Source organism: Lepus europaeus, chromosome 18 (assembly GCF_033115175.1).
Source record: "Lepus europaeus isolate LE1 chromosome 18, mLepTim1.pri, whole genome shotgun sequence".
NCBI lineage: Eukaryota > Metazoa > Chordata > Mammalia > Lagomorpha > Leporidae > Lepus > Lepus europaeus.
Genome location: NC_084844.1, coordinates 67,850,334 through 67,865,312, shown reverse-complemented (window position 1 = coordinate 67,865,312; position 14,979 = coordinate 67,850,334). Strand labels below are relative to the sequence as shown.

At 64.6% G+C, this 14,979-nt stretch overlaps 1 protein-coding gene and 1 pseudogene across 1 annotated transcript; one reads left to right on the top strand and one right to left on the bottom strand.

The window, feature by feature from the left end:
• Positions 1-1,794: 1,794 nt before the first annotated feature.
• On the bottom strand, positions 1,795-2,355 carry LOC133776686 (biogenesis of lysosome-related organelles complex 1 subunit 3-like). Its single transcript, XM_062215853.1, has one exon. It carries the CDS (start codon positions 2,353-2,355, stop codon positions 1,795-1,797), a length of 561 nt encoding a protein of 186 aa, XP_062071837.1.
• An 878-nt stretch (positions 2,356-3,233) lies between these two features.
• On the top strand, positions 3,234-14,703 carry LOC133746949 (uncharacterized; annotated as a pseudogene).
• Positions 14,704-14,979: the final 276 nt, after the last annotated feature.

The window sequence follows — 14,979 nt, the reverse complement described above, 5'->3', positions numbered from 1 at the left end:
TGCACCGTCAGCATCCCTCTGGGTGCCAATTTGAGTCTTGGCTGCTCCAATTATGATCCAGTTTCCCGCTAATGCACCCAGGAAAGCAGTGTAAGGTGGCTCATGATCCTGGACCATGTTGGAGGACAGATGAAGCTCCTGACTCTGCCTTCAGTCTGACCCAGTCCTGACCATTATAGCTCTTTGGGGAGTAAACCAGTAGAAGGAAGATTTTCTTTTCTGTAAACAATCTTTAAAAAAATAAACCCGATAAGATTCACTTCATCTCAGTCAAAAGAGCTATCATCTGAAAGTCAAAAACCAATAAGGTGGATCTGGGAGAAAAGGTACCCAAATACACTGCCAGTATACACTGGGGTTTCTATTCTGTTCCATTGGTCTACATGTCTATTAATGTAAACTAATACAACCATTACTGGAGACAGTATGGGGATTCCTCAAAACTCTGACAATATAGCTACCATATGACCCCGACATTTGATTCCTAGGAATTTACTCAAACCAAATACAACCAGCATATGAAACTGTTTTCAATATCCCCATGTTTACTGAAGCTCCATTCACAAGAGCTCAGATATGCTATCAACCCAGGTGTCTGTCAACTGATGACTAGATAAACAAAATGTGGCATATATACACTATGGCATACTATTCAGCCTTAAAAAAGGATAAAAATCCTGTCTTTTGCAATAAATGGATGGGACAGCAAACCATTATGTTTAGTGAAATAAGCCAGTCCCCAAGGACAAATACCATATATTTTTTCCTGATTTATGTTAACTAATATATAGATTACAAAAAAAAGAGATGCAAGACATTTTGAGATTTGAATAATGCTTACAGCCTTGTCTATACTCAAGGAACAGTGATTTTTTTTTTCTGGCACTAGCAACATTCAGGTTTATTCACGCCTGCCCCCCGCTGGACAGTGAAGGCGGGCAGGATCCCCCCCCCCCCATTTAGCTCCCATCTCCAAAGGCATGTGAATGAACGGAAAACAACCCGTGCACAACAGCAAAGCCCTGCCCACCCAGCTGCAGCTCCACTGCTGAGGAGGCAGGCCCAGGGGGTCTTGGGACGCCCACATCACCAGCCCAGGGCCCCCCAGCTCCTCCCCGCTTCTCCCTAGGGGCTCAGATCTCAGGCTCCAGGGCCCAGGGGAGGGAGCAGGTGAGAAGCAGCAGCAGAGCCCCTGGTGGAATCAGAAACCCAGCACCTCTGAGCATCCAGGAACCAAAGCAGTGAGCACCAGGCCCAGGGTTATCTCCAAAGCGGTGCCACCTCCCACCCAGAGCACCGGGCTGGACCAGCCCAAGCACTAGGTCTGGAGTGGGGAGGCTTCACTGGGGGCCGGAGGAGGGAAGCTGTGTGTGCGTGGGGGGGGGGGTGCCCGGGGGGAGGATGTCGGTAGGATGGGAAACCCCAGAGGAAGCAAAACCCACCCTCAGGTCCAGTGTCAGGATGAGGGGGAGGGGCTAAGCCCAAGGGGGAGGAGCCACGAGGTGGCCAAGCAAGACCAGCGCTTGGAGATGGAAGCCCTGCCAAGCCTGGGGGGTGAATTTCAGGAGGTGGGGCTGGCCCCCAGGCGCAGGGGGGGGTCACCCTGGCCAGGCCCCAAGCCCCCGGCCCCCCGCGGGAAGGACAGAAGCCTGGCCAGAACCCAACACAAGGCTCTTACCCAGCGGGCGGGTTAGCCACGAGGGTAACAGGAAGGCGGGGGTGGAGGCGACAGGGGACACGCGGGGGAAAGCCCACCCCCAAGTGGCAGAGTCCGGCGGGGGAGAAGGGCCGTGGCTAGGCCTGTGGTCCCGGATTTTGCTCGGGCTCGGCCCCCGGGAGGCCGCGGATGTCCGGCAGCAGGCAGCAGCTGGCCACGATGTCCAGGCGCTTGGCCAGCGCGCACAGGTCCCCTCGCGCCAGGCGCACGCTGTGGGCGGCCGCCAGCCTGCTGGCCAGCGCGGCCACATCGCGGCTCGCGCGGCGGTCCACGCCGCTCACGGCGGCCGCCACGTCGTGGTCCAGCCGGGCCTGGCTCTCCGCCAGCCGGAGCTGCAGCAGCGAGCGCGCAGGGGCGGCCGCCGGCGCCTCCACCACGCCCCTCTCCTCGCCCGCCGCTTGGCGCTGCACCACGAGCGGAGGCAGGTCCCGGGGCGCGGCCGTGGGCTCCGGCTCCGGGTCGGTCTCCGCGGCCTCCCCCGCCACCCGCAGCCCCGTGGGGCGGCCGCGCGTCGGGCCCGCGGGTCCCCGGTACAGCTCCTCCTCCTCAGACGAGGACGCCGAGAGCTCCGAGTCCGTCTCGGCCGCCTCCCCCGGCACCATGGTCTGCGGCCTCCGCCGATGACCCCGCGACGCCATGCCGCGGCGCTAGGGGAGAGGAGCAACCGAGGGGCGGTGTGAGGCGCGGGTCCGGGCCCGCGCCCCGCGCCCACTCCAGCACCCTGGGTGCTATCGCGGCCCCCGGCCCTCAGCGTGCAGCTGGGGGAACCGACACCCGGCCCCAGGGAGCCATTTGCGCCCGAGCGGAGGCCACACCCTCCGCGCCGTCCTCCAGACCCGGAAGCTTAGGGCTCAGCCCGGTGGGAACCTAGGGAGGCTGCGTTCGCGGTGGCCAGGGGCAGCGCGTCGCCAAAGGACCTACCAGACCCCCGGAGCTCAGAGGCCGCAGAATCCGCTCCCTGGCCGAAGCGCGGCGGCCCCGCCCCGGAGGGAAAGGGCTGCGGGCTCAGCCAATAGGACGAGGGTTGGGCGTGCCTTGGCGGCCAAGTCACGTGGTGTTGCCCGGCTACAAATCAGGAAGCAAGTTGTCAGCAACGAGATTTGAAGGCTGGCGTGCAGGAGAGTCACGTGGTCGGAGGTTCGACCAATAGGTAAGCGTCTGCGCCGGCGCTTCCGGGTTGTGCAGCAAGCAGGCTGTAGCGGGCAAATAGGAGTTTAAAAAAAAAGCGTGTCACGTGTAAATACTGATTCTGCCAATGGCAATGCTCGAGGACCCGGAAGTGGGGAACAAACTGAGGTAAGGGCGGAAGACGTTGTCGCGTGTGGCCCATGAACGGAGTCTGCCCTCCCCGCTGTCGCCCAGGCTCATGCTGTGTGCTCGGGAGCCTGGGGCGGGAAGGCGGGCTAGTCCAAAAGGCCAATGGAAGCGGAGGTAGGCAGGGTCGCGCCGAGGCGGGAGGCGGGGCTTGCCCAGCCTGGCCAATGGGAGTAGGAAGTGCTGGGCGGTCGTTTGGCGCATGGCGGATTCCGTGCTGTTGGAGTTTCTGCACACGGAGATGGTGGCGGAGCTTTGGGATCACGATCCCGACTCCGACCCCACCCCGGGGGTGAGCGCCGGGACCTGGGGGGAGGGGGCGCGTCGCCGCCAGGGTCTGAGCTCCCGCCCTGCTCTGGCTTCCGGGTGTGCGAGGCCGGGCTCGGCGGCTGGAGTGGAGGGCGTGGAGGTGGTGGGCAGTGACAACCACCGCTTGTGCTGGGCGTGCGACCGTGACGTAACCCCTCTGCCTCGGTCTCCCTCTGTCTCACGGACCTCACAGCCATAGCTGGGACTCGCACTGAGCGCCTGCTGGACGCAGGTTCTGAGCTCAGACAAGCATCCCGTCCTGTGTACAGTACACACTCGCGGGGTCGGGGAGGGGGATGGGAGAAAGCCTTTGCCAAGGGGAAAAGGGTCCCATGGATTGGGGGAGAGAACCTTCTAGAAGGGAGGCAAGTGGGCTCAGCGCGCGAAGGTGGTCCTTGGGAGGAATAAACGAGTCAAAAGTGGGCATCGCTGCAGCACCCAGTCCACAGCCCTCAGACTCGGGAGCCCTGTCCCCCCGGGGTCCTCACTGGGAGCAAGACAGACCTGCAGGGTGCCAGACCCCGGGGAGCCCGCGGTGACCCACTCGGAACTCCAGTCCCTCCCCCACCCCTCCCCGTGGGCTCAGGGCGTGTGCATGGCCCGGGCTTGGGGAGGGCGATGTGCCTCAGCTCCCTGTCCTTGATGGCTTCCAAACACCTGCCTCCCCCTCACCTCCCGTTCACCCCCGGCCTCAGCTCATTCCTTTCTTCTCAGCTCCAAGTCCCTTCCCCCCCGCGGAGTCTGGGTCCCCTCTCCCAGTCCACCATCACAGCTCAGTACTGATCTGAACTGCGCCCCTGTGCGGCCCTTTGATGGACGCCTGTCTCCCCGGCCCGACTGTGCCCCGCGGGGGCCGGCACCAGGCCTGGCACACAGTGCGGCCTCCCTAGGGACTTGCTGAATCCGTGCAGGTGATGGGGCAGAGAGTGGGAGGTTGGTTTCCATGGTCACCACCAGCAGCTCCTCCCACCTGCCACAGTTTCCCTGGCCCCCCTGAGCTGCACACTGCTGATTCCACAGCTAGCTGGGTGTGAGGGTTCCCGCCTAGCAGATCAAGGGGCCAGGGCTTTGATGGGCAGGGTAGCAGGGTCAGGGAGGGGACAGCCTCATGAACTGTGGCCGCATTTCCCGGCTGGGCCCCCACGCTGTCTGGAAGGGTTTGATGGCTTCCTGTGATCCAGCCTGTGGGTTACTCAGCCTGGCTCACTGCAGGGTTGTGGGAGGCCGTGCCCAGGGGATTCTGATGCTGGCCCCATACCTGGCCTGATGGACGTGGCCTTGGTGGCAGCGAGACCCAGGGCCATTCTTGGCACTCTCCCACTCTCAGGCTGGGGAGGTTGCTCTGTGCTTGGTCTCTCCAGTTCTGGCCCTGCTTCCTCTCTCCACCCCTTCTCCTTGGACCAGCGTGTGCTCTTCTGAGCCAAGTGCAGGCCTGGCTTGTGGATACGGCACTGGTTTGGGTTGTTTAAAAGCAGACTGGCTCACTTCCCAGATGCCTGCAAGGGCTGGATCAGAGCCAGGAGCCAGGGACTCAGGGCAGGTCTCCCATCGGTGAAGGAACCCACTTACGGGGGCCATCACGGCTGACCTCTGGCGAGGCAGGCTGGGAACACAGTTGGCCAGGGTTAGCGAATCCAGCACTGTCCCCTAACCAGACACAGGCCATTCCCGTCAATCAAGCCTCTGGACCCCAGTCCCCTCCTGACACTGACAGATCAGCAAAACCAGCTTGCACAGGCTCCAGTGGCCTCAGCCGGTGACCAGCCCCGGGAGGAGACTGGAGAGGCTAATGACACAGCAGGTGTACTGGAGTTGTAATCTCCCTGCACCCGCCCTTGACAGAGGCCCACCCTGACCCCACCCTCTCAGCAAAAGCCCAGACACCAGAATCTCCCTCAGGCCCTGGCACTGCAGCAGCCTTCCCGTGGTGTCCTGCCCCCCCCATCTCTCACACCACCATCCCGCAGGCTGCCCGGCGACAGGTGCAGCGCGCGCCAGGCCCAGAGCAGGAGCGGCCCTGCCTTGCCCCTCTGTTTGAAGCCCAGTCCCCAGAGCTCTGCAGGGCTGGGGCAGGGCCCGCTCCCCACTTCCCTTTCCTCCCTCCCACTCCCAGTCTTTGTAGCCCAGGTGCCGAGCTCGGCCAGTGCCAGGCACACCACTGCAGTGAGCAGGGACAGTGAGGAAGCTGGGGCACAGGCCGCAACCTGCCCCAGGGCGCACACCCTGGAAGCAGTGCAGCCAGGACTGAAACCCGGCCCCGTCACATTCCCAGAGGAAAAGCTTGAATCAGGCCAGCCCTCCCGGCCTCCGGTCAGGCCCTGCTCAGCCCCTGTCCTGGCCGCCACCTGGGCCTGGAGGGGCTGCCCAGCCTGCACCTGTGGTTCTCATGTGCTCCCCATGAGCAAGCCACCTGGCAGGAGCACCGCGTGACCAGCACCCAGCACACGTGGCAATGGCCCAAGGATTGGCTGCCCCTGGTGACCCCTGAGTCAGGCCTAAGCTGTGTCGAAGGAGGCCCCTGCCTTCGCCACACCCTTGGCCGGGAATCCCCTCCCTGCCCTGCCCTGTGGACCTCGAGCTCCCAGCCCTGCCAGGCTGTGGGTGGGCACCATCTGGGCGTGGTAGTCAAGCTCCAGGGGCACCTGGGAAATGGCTGTGGGCCGAACGAGGGCGTGCTCGGGAGTGGACAGATGGGCTGGGTCGGTGTACAATGGCGCCGCCTCTGGGTGCTGCGGGGGCAATCCTGGAGGCCGCTTGGGAGTCGTGGCTGCTGTGGGGCACATGGCAGAGCCCTTCCATTGTGGGCCTCCTCCCCCGTGAGCCAGGGGCCAGGAAGGACCAGGGCGGGGCGAGCTCCAAGCCCACCTGGCACTTGGCTTAATTCACCAAACCCTCCGCTCCTCATCAGGACCCCAGGAGAGAAACTGAGGCACAGCAGCCACTGCTCCAGGTCCCCACGGGGGCTCTGGCACTGTGTGCGGCTGTGAGGGGGATGCCTGTGGCAGGGACCTCCCTGCATGTCATTTGTCACCAGCCTTCCCTGAGCCCTGCGGTGTGGAGGCAGCCAGAGAGCAGTGAAGTCCCACAGGAGGCTGTGCCCCCCCCAAGTCCCGCACCAAGCTCTGACAGCCGTGGCTGTGGCCACATGTGGCTCCCGGACAGCCCCAGGACTGTGGGGGCCTCTGGCAGGTTCTCTTGGCCCCCCTGAGCCCACCAATGGGGTTGCCCAGCTCAAACAAGAGGGTCCGTGGTGCACCTGGCGCCTGTTCCAGAAGCATCTCCTGTGGGCCAGGCCCGGGGCCCCAGCCTCACAGAGCCGGGTCCGAGTGGGCAGAGTTGGGCTCCATGACCCACGTCCCAGAGTGGGACGGGGCTGAGTACAAAGCGGGAAGCCTGGGCTGCTGAGCCCCCACAGGAGGAGACCAGGACATCCTGCCTGGGGTGGGATCTCCACAAAGACCTCCCACCACTGCTGGGATAGCAGCTGCTGGAGCAGCCAGGGCCTCGGGGCAGGGCCAAGGGCAGGGCCCAGCAGGAGGCCAGAGCTTCCTCCTCCAGGGCTCTGTGCCTTCTCCATTGTTCCCCACCCCTTTCACCTTGGGTTCCACTGAAAACGTGGCTCCCATGCCCCTGGCTGCCCTGTGCCCCTCCTGCATCCAGGTCACCCAGCTAGAGAGACCCTGCGCAGCCTGCAGGGGTGGGTAGGGGAGTGGCGCTGACTCAGGCCCTGTCTGTGGCCCCCTCCCCTGGATGGCACCCCGGGGGCCCTGAGCCTCTCTCCCCTGCCCCTCTAGGGACAGAAGCAGAGCCTGTCCATGCTGGAGGGCATGGGCTTCCGCGTGGGCCAGGCCCTGAGCAAGAGGTGAGAGCTGGCCCCCTGCAGGGGTGGGCAGGGCCCACCAGGAGGACTCAGGCTGGGCCTGCCGGGCTGGGGAAGGTTGTGCCCCACCCACCCTGAGCCCCTGCCCAACCCAGGCTGCCCCAGGATGCAATGCATTCAGGGAGGAGCTGGATGTGCTCAAGTTCCTGTGCAAAGACCTGTGGGTAGACATGGTGCGGGGCCTCCAGGGGGCTCCCGGGGCAGCTGGGCCCAGGAAACACTGGCTGCCTGTGGGGTGCTAGGTGCAGGCCTCCTCCCCACTGCACCTGCCCTTCCCTCTTCCAGTTCCACTGGCCACTCCCGGGGGCCCCTGGGGCCAGGAGGGCAGGTCCTGAGCGCCACATGCCAGGGAAGGCTGGTGGCCTGGGCCCCTCCCCGTGGCCTACATGCTTGGACTCCATCCCTCTCATCACCCACACAGCCAGTCCTGGGGTGCAGGCCAGCCGGAGGGAGCGTCACCCCCTCTGCCCCACTGATCAAACCGGGTCCGTGCCCAGGCCACCCAGACTATGGTCCAGGGCAGAGATGAGCATCTCCGGGCTGCTTGGGTGCCCACTGCCTCCCCCCATGCCCCAGTCTTGCACTAAAGCTAGTCCTTCTCTTCTTCCAGGTAAGTTCCAGGTGGTGATCCAGAAACCCTGAGGGACCCGGCCCAGGGACTGCGGGTCCAGTGCCGTCATGCTGATGCAGGGGTCCCGGGTGCTCAGGAGTGGGCATCGGAGGGAGGTGGGGGGGGTCCGGGAGGCAGGGTGGTCGCAGCCACGGTCAGTCATGCGGGGGGCAGGGCTGGTGGCCAGGTTGGGCATCTCCCTCTGTGCCAGACTCAATAAAGGTTCTATGTGTGGCATCCAGCTTGCAGTGGGAGTGGGGGCAAGCGGGGAACAACGCAGGCCCAAGTGGTGTCCGGGCCCCCCCCCCCCAGCCCTTGGCCTCGGTCCCCCCCCACTCCGTGTGCCTGGCACAGAAGGGGGCCCTGACTGTCTCTCTGGCAACACTGCCATGCCAGCAAGTCTGGGGCTGCCCTGGGCTTAGTGAGGGATGGGGTGGGGGGAGCAGGGCCCAGGGCTCTCCAGCAGCAGGCTGTGGGCAGGCCTGGAGCTGGTTGGGACCCGAGGATGGACAGTAGAGGGGTGCAGCCAGATGCCCCAAACCCAACCCACCCCCAACACGCTGTTGTACTTCTTGAGCCTGGCATCCCTGAGTCTCACCCAGGACAAGAGCCCAGCTGTCTGTCCCCAGGCAGCTCCGGCCTCTGCCTTCCCTGCTCTGTCTCAATGCCCGATGCAGGTAAGAGCCCCAGCCTTAGAGCCGTAACCCGAGGCTGGGGCAGAGACCCCCGCTCGAACACTGCTAGCGGGCAGGGTCCCCACTAGACCCCATCCCGTTCCTGTCTGGCCCCCCTCAGCTGAGTGCACATGCCTACCCCTGCCCAGCCCACTCCCCAAACTCCGGCTCCTCATTAGTACCTGGCAGCTTCTGCCGACCCACACCCTCCTCCGGATGTGGGTAGGGTGGGTGGGGGTGCCCCCTGGACCCCAGATGTCTCCCAGGGAATGGAGTGTGCCAAGCTGGGGGCAGGGGACCCACAGACACACCTCATGCCCTGCACTGGACATGTGCCACAGCCAGGGTGGTGGGAGTGGGGGGAGGGCAGAGCCTTCCCCAAAGGACTGTACAGGACTGTCTGGGTGGGAGGCAGGGGGCAGTGCTGGGTGGGGTCCTTCCGGTCCTGTGACCCTGGCCCCCATTGTGGCTCCCCTCTGGGCACATCAGACCACCCCACCTCTCAGCACGCAGGCAGATGGGCCCCCGGAAAGCAGAGGGGCTTCTATGGTATCGTAAGGTCCCTCTTGTCCAGCCCTGCCCTGGCCTTCACCTGTCCAAAGATGTCCCCAAGGAGACACCCACAGGGCACTGGCCCAGGAGGCAGAGCCTGTGGAGCACAAGCTACCGCCTGCGAGTCAGGGCCGGGGCTTCCCGCCAGCCTGCCTGGGAGCCCCTCCGCCCCATGCTGTGGCTGCCATCCCCCCGGGATTTGGAGCAGTGCCAGTAATTGGGTCAGTCCGTGCCCAGCATGTGTCAGCCGCGGCCCGCTGAGGGCCAGGCCCTGAGCCAGGGGGATGCCCACCTGATTCGCCCTGCCAGCAGAGGCTGCCTGGCCCCGGCCCACTCAGCAATGAGGAAGCCCAGGCCAGAGGGATGAAGTCACCTCCGAGGTCGCACAGCTCTATGGTGCAGGAACTGCCCGCCCTCGCCCCGCGGCAGGGGCGCCCAGGGCCCCCAGGAGACCCGTGCAGCGGGCACAGCAAGGCGGGCCCAGTCCCCGGCCCCCACCCGCGGATCATCGACAGCAGCGCCTGCCAGGCCAGCTGCCCTGGAGGGCGGGGGGCGGGGAGTGAGGGCGGGGCCAAGGCCAGCGTCCCATGGGACAGGGCTCTGGGGCTGCAAGGCCGCTGCCAGGTACATTCTGGGGACCCTGGGCTGGGGGAGGGGGCGGGCCGGGCCCCCAGCGGGCCACCCACCCTCACTGCAGGGGCTGCATCTTCCCTGCAGGTCTGGTTCCTTCGAAAGCCAGCCTCTGGAGGGGGAGGGGAGGAGCACTGATTTCATTGGTCCCTGGGTACCCCCTCCAGCCCACCCCCACCTCCCAGGTACACCTGGCTCTGGGCTTTGTCACCCCCCTCCTCAGCTCACTGGCCTCCCACTCCCACAGCGCCTGCCTGTTCCCCCGCCCACTCACCCAACACTCCCTGTTATCCCAGACCCAGGAGCTCCTGGACACCCAAACCCATGGCTCCCAGTGAGCCCCTGGCCTCTCAGCAGCCCCTCCCCCCACCGCTGCCATCCCTCCCCATCCTGGCCTATCATTTTGAGGAGCACCTCCATCCCCCCAAGATGACCCGGGGAACCCACCTTGGTCAAGGGGGCTGGCCCTGAGCTCTGGTCCCCCTCCTGCGCCAGGAGCAGGCCCCTGGCCCTGCCTGCCATGCACAGCAACTACAGCGTCCACTTTGTCAAGGGCGCCACTTCTTGGATCCTGAGCTAGGGCGCCAAAGAGGTAAAGGGGACCGAGGGGGGGCAGCGAGCAGCTGGCAGACATAGACCCGAGGTCCCTGGAGAAAGCCTGGGGCAGCCCCATGGGGGCTTCTGCAGAGTGGGGTCCTGACCACAGCATAGGAAGAGTCCCCCTCCCCATCTACAGGCCTGAAGCCCCCTCCAGGGTGGGGAGCAGCCTGGCGGCAGAGGGCGCCCCCTCCCAATGTGCCTGATTCAGGCTGGGGGGGTCGTCCCCCATGCTAGCTGCAGGTGCACTACAGTGGGGGAGGGACCCTCACCTCACCTCACAGCCAATTCAATTAGGGCTGGCGTGGGTCCCCAGCCACAGGGGCCCACACCTTCCTGCCAGCCTGCCTCTCCCCAGTCCCTGCTGTCCCCTCTCTGTGCCGCCACCCATGGCATGGTTCCCTGTTCCCCTACTCTGAGTGAGGACCCTCAGGGGCCCAAGGAACTGGGGCGGCAGGGACACCCACCTTCCGCCAACGATGCAGGAGCCTTGGGCCTGGTCCTCCTCTCTCTGGTCCCTGCACCCCCCATGGGTGAGCAGCCCAGCCCTCACCTCCGCTGTCTCTCTAACTTCCCAGAATGCTCCTGTGGAAGACCCCTCTGGTTGGTACCACTCTCCTCAGGGGACCCAGGCCCAGTTAAAGCCACTTCCTTCCTTCCAAGATGCTGTCACCAGCGACGCCAGGACCCAGCGGCCTCCCGAGCCCCTGGGCCCTGTCGGCCACCCCCCAGCCACACTGGCGGCTAGCCTGCCAAAGCCCCCAGAGCGGTGGCAGCGGTAGCCGGCACCAGGGCCCCCAGTCCCCCATTCTGCAGCAGCGGTGGCAGCCTCAGCCTCTACCTCCCAGCCCCTCGTACCCACAAAACTGCCCAGTTCACAGGGCCCAGAAAGGGCCACCTGCAACCACCACTGCCCCCGTGGGACCAGCCACCGCCCCACAGTGGCCCCCCACAACCACTGCAGCCCCTGCCATGGCCAGCAGCGGCCAAGCCCTCCCCTCGGCAGCCGGGGTCCTCCTATAGCCCAGCGAGCCCACAGATGCCCAGCCGCTGCAGGCCCCAGCAGCCTGCGGCTCCTTCACCTATAGCTCTGGTGCTCCCCCAGGCTCCCCAAGCTTCTGCCCAGCGCTGCAGCCGCCGCACTCACTGCCTAGGCCTCTTGCTCCCTGGCTGGCGCTCTCCGGTCCCCTGTCCAGGAGGGATGTGCATCCCTGCCACCCTGGGACTGGGGGCTGCCTCTGCTTCACCTGTTGGGGTCCAGGGCTGCCTGGTGCTGCTGCCCCAAGCTGGGTGATGAAGTCCTCCCTCCTGCCCTCGGCCGCTGCTGACCTGGCAGCCGTGGAGAATGTGGAGTGGGGGCCAGGCCAGGCGTGCAGCTGCAGAAGTGGTTTCCGGACTGGGTACTGAGTGCCTGCCCCAGGGCCAGGCTCTGCTCTGGGGGCGCAGTGGGGAGTGGGGCAGACAGGGCACAGGTGCAGGTAAGAAGGGGCTCAGTGAAAGGAGCCCAGTGGGGGAGGCAGAGGGGCGGGGGAGGGCCGCAGACCCCATCATGGGGATGCAGGCACAAGGCTCCCAGGAGTTTGTCCCCGGGATGGCTCAGAGGCATGGGCCACAGGTGGGCCCTGTGGTGGCCATGGTGGGGACACACAGCAGGGTCCAGGCCCAGTCTGAATGTGGAGCAAAGCTGAATGGGGACTTGGTCATTGGATCCTTGGGGCCAGGGTGCCCAATTCACAGCCAGGGCAACAGAGCACCCCCCCCCCCAGCTATCACGCTAGGTTCCACCCTGGCTGCCACTTCAGCTGACCGCCTCCTCAGCTGACCTTGTCCTAAGTCCTCTGCCTGCCTGCCTGGACCTGTCCCCAGTCCCAGCTGCTTTCCTGCCCTCCTATCCCCCCAACCCGGGTCTCTGGATGTGGGTGTTCACCACCTCTGAGTCCTCTCTCTGGCTCCTCAAGCCCTGGTCAAAGAAGTGGCGCTTGGTGGTGGGGGTGGGGCTGCCTCGGTGTGCTTGTTAATGGCTCCCCGGGAACCTCAGGGTGGAACCTAGGTCCTCCGTGGCCATTAGACACCGGCATCGCCTGAGGGCATGGCCGGCTCCCAGAGGAGGGGACTGAGCCACTCAGGGGTGTCGCTGTCACTGGGGGGTGCAGAGAAAGGTGGTGAGGCCAGGACTGGAATGTGGGGAGGGGACAGGGACTTGGGGCCATGGAGGGGGAGAGAGGAGAGAGCCCAGCAGAGCTTTCCTGGGCGAGGGAGGGCCAGGACCACTTCCCAGACTCAGCCTGCCAGCTCCAGGGGTGGGTCCTCCTGTGGGGCCCCAAGGGACGCACGCATGGCCTTGGAGATGGAAGCTGCCAGTGGCCGCAGCTCCCTCTGTGGCCTGCGCTGCCTGTGGGAGCGAGCGAGGCAGGGATGCTGGTGCTGGTGGGCGGGTGTGCAGGGGTGCGGTGCCCAGCCAGCCCGCTGACTCGGTTTCTCCACCCCAGACATCCTCACGGAAGATGACATCTACTGCAGCTGCTTGGCCAAGACGCTGTGCCACGTGCCCGTGGGCTTCTATGCGCCCTTCAGCTGCCGCCTGCACATGATGCTGGACAAGATCACCAGTGAGGCTCTGGGTGGGGGGTGGGGGGATGAGAGGCGGAGCCCCGGCCCCTCCCTGGCGCACACCCCCTGCCCAGGTCCTCCCTGGTCTCACCCCTCCTCACCCTCCTGCTAAGTCCACTCCAAAGAATCTTTCAAAAGACCACAACTGGTCTTGCCCCTCCCCTGCTCCCCGTGCTGGCCCCTGCACCCTGACACAAGACAGAGGACACGCCCACCAAAGACAGGGGCCCAAGCCTGGCCAGGCCCCGCAGGCGGCGGCTTTGACCTGGTTCAAGCTGCACAGGGCTCAGTGCTCAGCCTGTGCCCTGGCCACAACGGAGTTGGGCGTGACCCCTCCCTTGGGTCCCAGCCCTGGTGCAGGCCGTCACCTTGGTGAGTTGCTCACTCTCGGGCCTGGGTTCTGGCCCTGTGCTGTCAGAGGAACCAGTGAGGGCCCTGGGAGGAGACAGGTCTTGGGGCCAAGCCTGGGGACGCACCCTGCACCCATTCCCTGCCCTGGGGCGGCTCCGGACCCGCACTGCAGGCCTCCTCCAGCTCCTGCGTGGAGCCCAGGGAACCCGGCCCTGCTGGGGCGCTGTCCATCCTGGTCCTGCACACACTGGCGTCCCAGACTAGGCAGAGCAGCCGGCCCCTGGCTCAGCCTGGCACCCGGGAGGGCTCCCTGGAGGAGGAGCGGCAAGCCAGGCTGGGTCTCTGCGGCCTTGCATTTCGCATCCTCAGCATCTCTCCTTCATGCCCCAGAGCCCCTCCGGACATCAGACCCACCTCTAGCCCCTTGCCCGGCTCTGGCTCTTACCCCCCACACCTGGACACCACTTCCCGCCCACCCCGGGCGCCTTCTGGTTAAAAACCAGCCCCAGGCTCCTCCAGGCAGCACCCTATGCACCTGAGCTCTGCTAATTTTTAGGGCAACCTGTGGCTCACCGGAAGTCCAGGCCCGCTGCTCACGGCCCCCCACCCCCACCCCGTCTCGGCAGAGCGCCCCGCCCCCTCAGGCACCGCCCCCTCCCCCCGCATTGCTGATGCAGCAGGAGGGGGCACAGCGGGAGGCCAAGGAGCTGTAGCACATGCGGTGGTGGCCCCTGGCCATGGGCGGCCAGGGCTTCCCGCGGCTGCTGTGGTACCTGGTGTTCCTGCAGCCCGCGATCACTGAGCTGCACCTGAGGCGCAAGAACGTGCAGTTCCTCTTCATCCGCTTCAGCACCTGGCAGTACGCGGGCATCGACAAGCTCTGGGCCGGCCTGGGGACCACGCTGTGCGAGGGCATCCACCGCCACTAGGGCGCGCTGCCCTCAGCGTGTACTGGGTGCTGGGCAACAAGCCGGCCACGGCGCGGGGCCTCTGCAAGCGCGAGTGGCACTGCCGGCGCTGCTGGCCGCGCTCAGCCTGCTCTACCTGTCGCTGGGCGGCCACGGCGCCGCGGCCGGCAGCATGCTCAAGGTGTTCTGCGGCGCGGCCACCACGCTGTCTGGCTCGGGGCTGCTCATGGCCGTGTACTCGGTGGGCAAGCACCTGTTTGTGAGCCAGCGCAAGAAGATTGAGCTAGAAGTTCGGCAGCCAGCTGGGCTTCATGTGCCAGGTGAAGAAGGAGGTGGAGCTGCTCACCGACTTCCTGTGCTTCCTGGAGACCTACCAGCGGCACCGGCTGTGCTTGGTGCTCAGAGTCACCGGGCTGGACACCTGCTACCCAGAGCGTGTGGTGGGCGTGCTCAACGCCATCAGCACGCTGCTGTCTGACAGCCACGCGCCCTTCATCTTCATCCTGGACCCCAGCATCCTGGCCGCGTGCCTCGAGAGCGCGGAACAGTGATTTTTTTTTCTATTTACTATTTACTGAATTCTAAGGTACAGGGTTAAGCTTGGGATTAAAACATAAACTGAAAGCATATCATGGTAAAATTTAAAAGAAAAATAAGAAAGGAAGGAGGGAAAGAGGTTGGAAGCATGGGTAGGAGAGAGATTAGGGTGGGATGTATCACTATGCTCCTAAACCTATATATATGAAAATCATGAAATTTGTTCACCCTATTTAAATAAAATACTTTAAAATTAAAAATGAAAAGAAATAAACAGATCAATTGGATTT

Coding starts and splice junctions, on each gene's coding strand:
- LOC133776686 (XM_062215853.1), bottom strand. CDS start 2,355: ATGGCGTCGCGGGGTCATCGGCGGAGGCCGCAGACCATGGTGCCGGGG.